The 9,872-nt window shown below is 41.0% G+C and overlaps 1 protein-coding gene across 1 annotated transcript in view; it reads right to left on the reverse strand.

Moving 5' to 3' along the window:
• GLG1 (golgi glycoprotein 1) overlaps positions 1-9,872 on the reverse strand; it is a 172,549-nt gene that overhangs the window by 64,231 nt on the left and 98,446 nt on the right. The window contains exon 3 of the mRNA XM_017516258.2: positions 770-856. Within this exon, the coding sequence (XP_017371747.1) occupies positions 770-856 (87 nt within the window). The remainder of the gene's footprint in view (positions 1-769; positions 857-9,872) is intronic.

The following is a 9,872-nucleotide window of genomic DNA, read 5'->3' on the forward strand; positions in this document are numbered from 1 at the left end:
TCCAGACTGGGCAACAAGAGCAAAACTCCATCAAAAAAAAAAAAAAAAAAAAAAAAAAAAAAAAAAAAAAGCACTCTGAAGAATGGGGCCCTGACTTAATTGATCAATAGGACCAGCCTGAGGGACAGATTAATATGGTGCGAGATCTATGACTGTTAATTCCGGGGTGGAAAATAGCAACTGTTTTCTCTGTGATTCTCATGTTCCAGTATTCAGAAACTCTGGCTTGCTGGAGTTTCTATAAATAAAACCCTAAAAAAAGACATTTCAAGTACCACAACTTTCATTTTTATTATTAATATTATTGTTTACACTGGGCCAATTATTTTTAAATGATTTAAAAAATCTTAACCTTTTTGACACTAATTCCTATTATTTTAAGTATATACCTCTGTGGTTCAACTGATCCAACTGCACAGTCAAAACAGGAATGCTGACAGGCTTCTTTTAACTGTGCTGATATGCTTCACACATAACAAGTTGTCCCACGTGTGAGAGTAGCACTTACTACCTCAGCACTTTCATTTGCTGTTTGGAGACCAATAGAACCTGATTTCCAACTGCCTTAATCAATAGTATCCTAATGTAAGTGTAGGTGGACATTAACAAAAAGAGTCTAATTACGCCCCCCAACCCTCTTTCAACCAAGACAGATCTGAATTCTAAGAAAAGTAACTGAGTCATTCTTCTCATAAGGGCTAGTCTGGTCAACAGATGTAATTTTCTCTTCTAAGCCATTAGCCACCTCCAAAATCCGTTCACAACTTACCTCTGTTATGGTAGATTTGCAAACCTCTCTGGCCACAGATTCAAATTTGGGATCTGTAGTTAGGTTCAGCTTATAATTCCACAACAACTAGATAAGAGAGGAAAAACAAAACAAAACAAAACTCCAGTTAGAATAATATGAAATTTATTATCATTATTACTTGAAATGACAAAAGCCAATTATACAGAACCAGACAAAGCATATTCATGTCAGATAACAAAGTAGGATAAAATGCCATTACGTTCCTAGATTAAAGGGGAGAAAAGCAAAATAAAACAATGACTATTCAGATATACTTTTGTCATTTTTACTAAAGGACAATTTTTAAAGCTATAAATTAGAAATCATTAAACAGTCAAGAAAACAATGAAAAATTAAGATCCTTGGTAAGGTTTTCAAGGAAAATATAAATAGGCTGTATAAACTTAATTCTGCTTAAACCAAAAGTCTAATCCAGAAGCACAGATTTGGTGGATTTAGTCTCAGATCTCACAAGCATCACTACTTTCATAGATGTTTCCCCAGAGGAGTCGAACAGGCTCTAGTTTCTAGGCATATTTGTCTTCATTTATTCATTTGAAAAATTTGTTTGTAGAGATGGGATCTCAGTATATTGCAGGCTGGTCTTGAACTCCTGGCCTCAAGCAATTCCCCTACCTTGGCCTCCCAAAGTGCTGGGATTACAAGCATGAGCCAGTGTGCCCAGCCTCTTCATTCCCTTAAAACATTTGACACATACACCATAAGGTCCACTTTATACCACTGTTTTAACACATCTTACACTAGAAAATATCTAAAGTCATTATTACTCACAGGGAACGACTAAATATTACTAAATATTACTTCAAAGCTTCCATAAAAAGATTTTGATAAGTGATCCAATTTCTGAAAAGTAGCAAAAATTAGCCTTTAAATTGTTCAGTTGGAGAGACAAAGCAGAGACTCTATAGAGGAGAAACCCTGTCTCTACTAAAAATACAAAAATTAGCCAGATGTGGTGATGCACACCTGTAACCCCAGCTACTCCAGAGGCTGAGGCAGGAGAATCACTTGAACCCAGGAGGCAGAGGTTGTAGTTAGTAAGCTGAGATCATGCCACTGTGCTCCAGCCTGGGCAACGGAGTGACGCTCCACCTCAACAACAACAACAACAACAACAACAACAACAACAGTTTTTTAGAAAAAAGAAGTGGAATCTGGCCACCATGTATCATAAAGCTCCAAGAGCACTGGGAATTTTGCCTTGCTTACCACAGTATCCTCAGTGTCTAGAAGAGTGTATGGAACACAGCAGGCACTAATTAATATTTGCTGAATAAACTTACAACATGATGAATGACAAATTCAACCAATGCAACACATGAGGCCAAACCGAAAAATGTAGATGATGCAGAACATGAAGACATATGTATATACATATTTTTGGAGGGGGGTATATTCCTCTCTGACTGGTATATACTCCAAGATGAAAAAAATCAGTCAATCAGTCACTGATTCAGTTAAATATCTGCTTGGCAAAGCATTTCGTGGATAAGCTATTAGATGAAACAAGCAAACGTTTACTGAGTACGTACTTTGCTCCAGACAGAGTTAAGAACTGGGGGATAACACAAGGAGGACAAAGACTACCCAGCGGTAGCCACAGTCAATGGCAGGGAGTATGATCAAGTAACTCGCTAATGGCATCACTGGGTACCATAGCAGTACAGGGGAGGAGTACCCCAAACTGGGGAGGGATGGGAAGTTTGGTCAGGGAAGAGTTATCATAGAAAACGCTATCTCCCAGCACTTTGGGAGGCCAAGGCGCGTGGATCACGAGGTCAAGAGATCAAGACCATCCTGGTCAACATGGTGAAACGCTGTCTCTACTAAAAATACAAAAATTAGCTGGGCATGGGCGGCCCGTGCCTGTAATCCCAGCTACTTGGGAGGCTGAGGCAGGAGAACTGCTTGAACCCAGGAGGCAGAGGTTGCGGTGAGCCAAGATCGCACCATTATACTCCAGCCTGGGTAACAAGAGTGAAACTCCGTCTCAAAAAAAAAAAAAAGCAAATGCTATCTAAGATGAAACCTAAAAGCTAGCAGCAGTTAGCCAGATTCAAGGGTACACTGAAGACTATTTTAGGCAATTGATACTGCATGCATGGAAGCAAGGGGTGGAAGGAACCAGAAGTCCAATGGAGGACTGACCCAGGAGCCTCGGGCCAAGCCAGATCAGAAAGCCTTTGTAAGCCACGACTGAACATTAACCTAAGAATAATGGGAAGTCCATGACGAGAAACTAGGGGTGACACGACCAAATCTACCTTTTAGAAGGAAGACAGAGACATATAAAAAGTGGATTAGGAATGACATGAAAGCAAGCAGTGAGGAAGATCTGAAGAAAATAGGAAGGATAAACAAGATTTCTTCTCCTCCCTCCTCAAAAACAAAAACATAAGTAAAAGCTCTGATCTCTCAGCTACCATCAGTAAGTGAGTTTTTAGGCCGGGTGCAGTGGCTCATGCCTGTAATCCCAGCACTTTGGGAGGCCAAGGCTGGGGAATCACCTGAGTCAGGAGATCGAGACTGGCATGGCTAACATGGTGAAACCCCGTCTCTACTAAAGATACAAAAATTAGCCAGGTGTGGTGGTGCACACCTGTAATCCCAGCTACTCCGGAGGCTGAGGCAGGAGAATCACTTGAACCCAGGAAGCGGAGGTTGTAGTCAGTAAGCCGAGATCATGCCACACTGTACTCCAGCCTGGGCAACAGAGTGATGCTCCACCTCAAAAAACAACAACAACAACAACAATAGGTTTTTAGAAAAAAGAAGTGGAATCTGGTCACCATGTATCATAAAGCTCCAAGAGCACTGGGAATTTTGCCTTGCTTACCACAGTATCCTGAGTGTCTAGAAGAGTGAATGGAACACAGCAGACACTAATTAATATTTGCTGAATAAACTTACACCATGATGAATGCCAAATTTAACCAATGAAACACATAAGGCCAAACTGAAAGTAGATACGAAAAAAGCTTAGTTCTAACTGAAGGAATCACGGGCCACCTGGCTCCTTAGAAGCACAAATGGACCCAGGGATTCAAAGGACAATGTTAGAATCTAGGCAAATACATATCACTGTTTTTATGAATTAAGTCACTATTGCTTGGTCATTACATTTTGTATTCTAAAATTAAAACATCACTTTATTCTATGTGTACATCAAACCAATGAATGAATGTCTCCTTACTGACCCCCTTGCAGCTGATATGCCATTTCTTTCTTCCTTTTTTTTTTTTCTTTTTTTTAAATTGAGACTGAGTCTCACTCCGTTGCCCAAGCTGGAGCACAGTGGCACAGTCTCGGCTCACTGCAACCTCTGCCTCCCAGGCTCAAGCACTTCTGCCTCAGCCTCCCTAGTAGCTGGGATTACAGGTGTGTGCCACCACACCCAGCTAATTTTTATATTTTTAATAGAGACGGGGTTTTGCCATGTTGGCCAGGGTGGTCATGAACTCCTGAACTCAGGTGGTCTACCTGCCTTGGCCTCCCAAAGTGCTGGGGTTATAGGCGTGAGCCATCATGCTCAGCCATTTCTTTACAAAAGCCAGAAAAATTATAAATACAAGCTGCAGAATATTTCCTTACTTTATCTAATGCAAAGTCAGATGTCCCACAATTGAGCAAGAAATAGATTTTCTTCCAAAAGACGTTCAGATAACCATTTAGATCTTTTGAATGTCTTTAACTTTTATTTGAAAACTTACTTGTTCTGCCAGGTATACATTTCCTTATAAACAAGTCTCTTCCCAAATAACCATGACAGTATTGTCAAATGCTAAACATTTTACTGTATCTCATCTTTTTCCATTTCAAATTGAGATATAATTCATATACCATAAAATTTACCTTTTAAGTGTACCATTCAGTTTTTTTTTTCTTAGTATATTCACAACGTTGTACAACTCCCACTACGGCCTAATTCTAGAACATTCTCCTTACCCCAAACAGAAACCCATATCCATTCTGTTACTCCTTATCCTCTCTATCCTCATCTTCTGGCAACTGTTAATCTACTTTCTACTCTTTTATTTTACTTTATTTCAGAAGGAGTCTCGTTCTGTCACCCAGGTTGGAGTGCAGTGGCAAGATCTCGACTCATTCCAGCCTCCACCTCCGGGTTTAAGTGATTCTCCTGCCTAAGCCTCCCAAGTAGCTGAGATTGCAGGTGCCCGCTACCATGCCTGGTTAATGGTTATTTATTTATTTATTTGAGACCGAGTTTTGCTCTCGTTGCCCAGGCTGGAGTGCAATGGCACGATCTTGGCTCACTGAAACCTCTGCCTCCCAGGTTCAAGTGATTGTCCTGCCTCAGCCTCCTGAGTAGCTGGAATTACAGTTGCACACCACCATGCCCAGCTAATTTTTGTATTTTTAGTAGAGACAGGGTTTCACCATATTGGTCAGGCTGGTCTTGAACTTCTGACCTCGTGATCTGCCTGCCTCAGCCTCCCAAAGTGCTGGGATTCGTCTTTTGTTTTTAATATGAGCCATTAATGCATTATTATTCTCTCAGGAATATAATTAAAAAGGGAATCTAACATAGGCTGCCAAAAACGCATTTTCCCTTAGAAAACAGGTAAGCACACATTACACTTGATTACTCAGAGCTGACTACTTATACCGTATTTGGTAGTGTCCTTTCCCCTGAGTGGTTATAATCAAACAAGAAAAATAATTGCAGTGGGACAATAAGAACTATTGGTTAGTATGATGTACTTTCCCTTCAATTTCCTTAAATCAGGCCGGGTGGTAGCTCACGCCTGTAAACTCAACACTTTGAGGGGCTGAGGTGGGCAGATCACTTGAGGTCAGGAGTTCAAGACCAGCCTGGCCAACATGGTAAATAAAACCCTATCTCTACTAAAAATACAAAAATTAGCTGGGTGTGGTGGCGCACACCTGTAATTCCAGCTACTAGGGAGGCTGAGGCAGAAGTGCTGAGCCTGGGAGGCAGAGGCTGCAGTGAGCCGAGACTGCGTCGCTGCACTCCAGCCTGGGCGACAGAGTGAGACTCCGTCTCAAAAAAAAAAAAAAAAAAAAAAAACCTTAAATTATTAATCCATTAACCTATCTATTCACCCATCCCAAACGTGTAATGAGTAACTACTATAATCTGGACATCCTTCTAGGTAATGGGGATGAGAAAGGTAAAGGAAGGAGAAAAAAGGCCATTCAGCACTTCAAGAAGATCAACCACAGGAGGCCAAAAGAAGGAAGAATCAGGTTGGAAAAAAACAAAACAAAACAAAGTGTGATAAATGTGGTAACAGAAGCATGCAGAAGATTTTAAAGAATACAAAGGAAGAACACATTTCACTGAGTGGTAAGAGGAGGCTGAGGCAGGAGAATTGCTTGAACCTGGGAGGTAGCAGTTGCAGTGAGTCAAGATCACGCCACTGCACTCCAGCCTGGTGACAGAGCGAGACTCTGTCTCAAAAAAAAAAAAAAAAAAAAAATTCCCCGTTCAAAGTCCCACTGACTCTCTAGAAGCAGACACTTTGAATTCTTTTTGCTTATGTTAATTACCTCCATATTTTTAAACTACATGCTTAAATTGTCATTTCTTGGCTTGTCACTTTTAGATATTCTATAGTAACTTACACTATAGAAGAGGAATGAACTCTCATATCCTTCTTCCTGGTCCCAGTTCTCCCAATACAGTTAATCATAATGTTATTAGATATTCGGTATTCACATTACTATGTTGAAAGCTATATATAATGAGACACACAGAATATGGTATTTATTTTCCTGTATGACTTTTAGTTTGCTCTATAGTTAACAGTCATTTATTTCTTAGGTCTGTTTTCCTATATACCCATTATTTATTAATTCTCGATCTCTTTACTAGAAATGTAAATCTCCTCTTAAAATGCTGTAGTCTGTCCGGTGAGACATTCCTCTTGCAGTTTTTTCATTTTCCTGCTTCCACCAACGTCTGGCTGTTTCCTCTGTGCATGTATCATCCTCCACCAGCATCCTCAGAATGTCCTTTGCTTTTTTCTTAAGCTGATTCACTAGTCACTGGGATCTTTATCTTTCTCTGTCTTGGTGTATTATCTCATTTTGTTGAAGCACATCTTCCAAGGGCTTTATTAAAAAACATGCGGCTGGACACAGCGGCTCACGCCTGTAATCCCAGCACTTTGGGAGGCTGGTGGGGGAGAGGGATCACCTGAGGTTGGGAGTTCAAGACCAGCTTGACCAACATGGAGAAACCCGTCTCTACTAAAAATACAAAATTAGCCAGGTGTGGTGGCGCATGCCTGTAATCCCAGCTACTTGAGAGGCTGAGGCAGGAGAACTGCTTGAACCCAGGAGGCAGAGGTTGCAGTGGGCCAAGATGGCACCACTGCACTCCAGCTAGGGCAACAAGTGTGAAACTCTATCTCAAAAGAAAAAGAAAAAATTCATGAGTCGTCAATGTGTGGAAGAACTGCATGCCAGAAATATATTTATATTACTTTAACTGGATATCATTTTTTGGTAGAGTTTTATAGCACTGGTCTACTGTCTTCTAGCTCCTAGGAATGCTGATGAAAAAATGTGTATTACTCAAATTGCCACTACTTTGATTTTGACCTGGGTTTTTCTTCTCTGAAAGCTTTAAGGTATTTTGTTTATTCTCAGGATGGTGAAATTTCACTGACAGGCTGAAGTGAGCAAAAAGGGCAAAGCCTTCAAGGAGTTTACATTCTATGAAGGAGAGAAAGATAACGTGCAAATAATAAAGTAAATGTGTCAGGTGATAAGCTAGAGCAAAGCAAACTGAAAGTGAGGGAAGGGAGTGCTATTTTCCATGAGAGAGGAACACAAGGAAAATGAATAGCCACAAAAGGTGAATGTTCCATGTGGAAAGAACAGCAAATGCCAAAGCCCTGAGTCAGGAACATTTTCTGAGTATCTGAAGAGTAGCAAGAAGGCTAAGTAGAGTTGGCAAGGGGCAACAGTCGTAGCAGAAGAGGTCAGAGAGCTGGTACTCTGCATACTTTGCAGGACACGATTTAGGAGTTTAATCAGTATTTCTGGACAGAACAGTAATATGAACTGACATGTTAGAGGGATCATTCCAGCTGTAGCATGGGGTATGGGCTAAGCAGGAGGGAGACTACTTAGGAGGCCATCACAGAAGTCCCGGAGAGAACTGATGGTGGCTTGGATCAGGGCAATAGCAGTGAAAATGGTCAAATTCAGGATCTAGTTCAAGAAGCAGCCAGAAGGTTACTAATGGATTGAACGTGAAGTGTAAGAGGAGAAGAACCAAGGTTTTTCATTCGAGCAACCAGAAGAATAGAGGAGCCACTAGTGGAGATGGGGAAGATTACAGGAAGAGAAGGTTTAGGGGCAGAAAATCAAGAGTTTCGCTCCGGAAATGACTATTAGACAAAGTAGAAATGTGGAAGCAGCAGCTCAAGTCTGAGGTTCTATGGAAAGGTCTGGGCTGAAAAAAGACAGTAACAACAAACTGCCAGGAGGGCAGCATCAACTGTCCCTCCTCAATGTGAGTCCTGGCAGCAGCTCATAGAGCCATCTGGAGGCATTTTCTCCCCATGGCCGTTGTGACCATTGTCTAGTCACAGGGGCACGGAAAGGAAGTATCTTGGCTCAGAAGCCTCAGGCCCCATGGGAACCAATATCCTTTGTAACAACCCTCTGGCATAGTTTTCAGGGTCCCTGCAAAGGATACATTCAGGCTAAGAGTCACCACATTCCAGCGAAGCCTGAAAGTATGGCATCCCTACTGGGCATTTATAATTCATTTACAGCTCTTCATTGCCCATCTAACATTTACCAGTCAGGGTCATTTTAACTAAAACAAGGCTGCGTAGGCACTTAGTTGACATTTTACTCGTATTAGGTTAAAGGACAGGGAAATTAAGAACTTAACAGAATTCCAAGTCTCATGAAAAAGGGGAAAGGGCTTTGCTAACCTTTTACTCGTAGGGCTGTCGTGAGCCGCTACAAATGCACTGGCCCTTTTGGGTAAACAAGTATCTGTGTTGAGTAAATACCTAGAAGTAAAATGGCTGCATCATTTGCTACATTTATGTTTAGCTTTAGTTAATAATGCCAAATGGCTTTGAAAACGCTAGCTGTGCTAATTAACATTATCACTATTGTTCCACATTCACACAGATACTTGGTATTGGCACTGCCCGTCTTTTTAATTTCTGTAATTCTAGTGGTGTAGGTACTGGTATGTGACTGAGGTTTTAATTTCCATGTCCCTGATTACTAATTGAGGTTAAGCACCTTTTCGTTGTTTTTAGGTCATTCAGACATCATCTTTGAGACACGGCAGATTACGTATCTTACATATTTTTTTATTCCATTGGCTTTTCTTTATTGCTCTGTGTGATTTCCTGATAAATTCTGGGTACACTGTCGGATGTAGGTATTACCAAATTTTTCCTTCTCTATGGCTTGCCTGTTCACACTCTTAATATTGGATGCTTATTTATTTATTTGAGACAGGACCTCACCTGGCCTGGAGTGCAATGGCACAAACACGGCTCACTGCAGCCTCAACCTCCTGAGCTCAAGTGATCTCTCACCTCAGTCTCCACAGTAGCTAGTACCAGGCCTGCATTACCGCACTGAATTAATTTTTCACCTTTTTTTGTAGAGACAGAGTTCCACCACGTTGCTCGGGCTGGTCTCAAACTCTGGCCTCAGGCAGTCTTCTCACTCTGGCCTCCCAAAGTGATGGGATTACAGGGCAGAGCCACTGCACCCAGCAATACTGTCTTTAATAAAACAAATTCTGGCCGGGTACCTGTAATCCCAGCACTTTGGGAGGTCGAGGAGGGCAGATCACTTGAGGCCAGGAGTTCAAGACCAGCCTAGCCAACATGGTGAAATCCCATCTCTTTATTAAAAAATAAAAATAAAACAAATTTTTACGTAATCCAATTTATCAGTCTTTTTGCTTTACACTTAGTGCTTTTTGTTTCCCATTTAAGAAATATTTTAATTTTAAATTTTTGTGGGTACATAGGTGTATATACTTATAGAGTACATGAGACACTTTCTTTTTTTTCTTTTTTTTTTTTTT

This window comes from Cebus imitator, unplaced genomic scaffold (assembly GCF_001604975.1).
Source record: "Cebus imitator isolate Cc_AM_T3 unplaced genomic scaffold, Cebus_imitator-1.0 Scaffold577, whole genome shotgun sequence".
Classification (NCBI taxonomy): Eukaryota; Metazoa; Chordata; class Mammalia; order Primates; family Cebidae; genus Cebus; species Cebus imitator.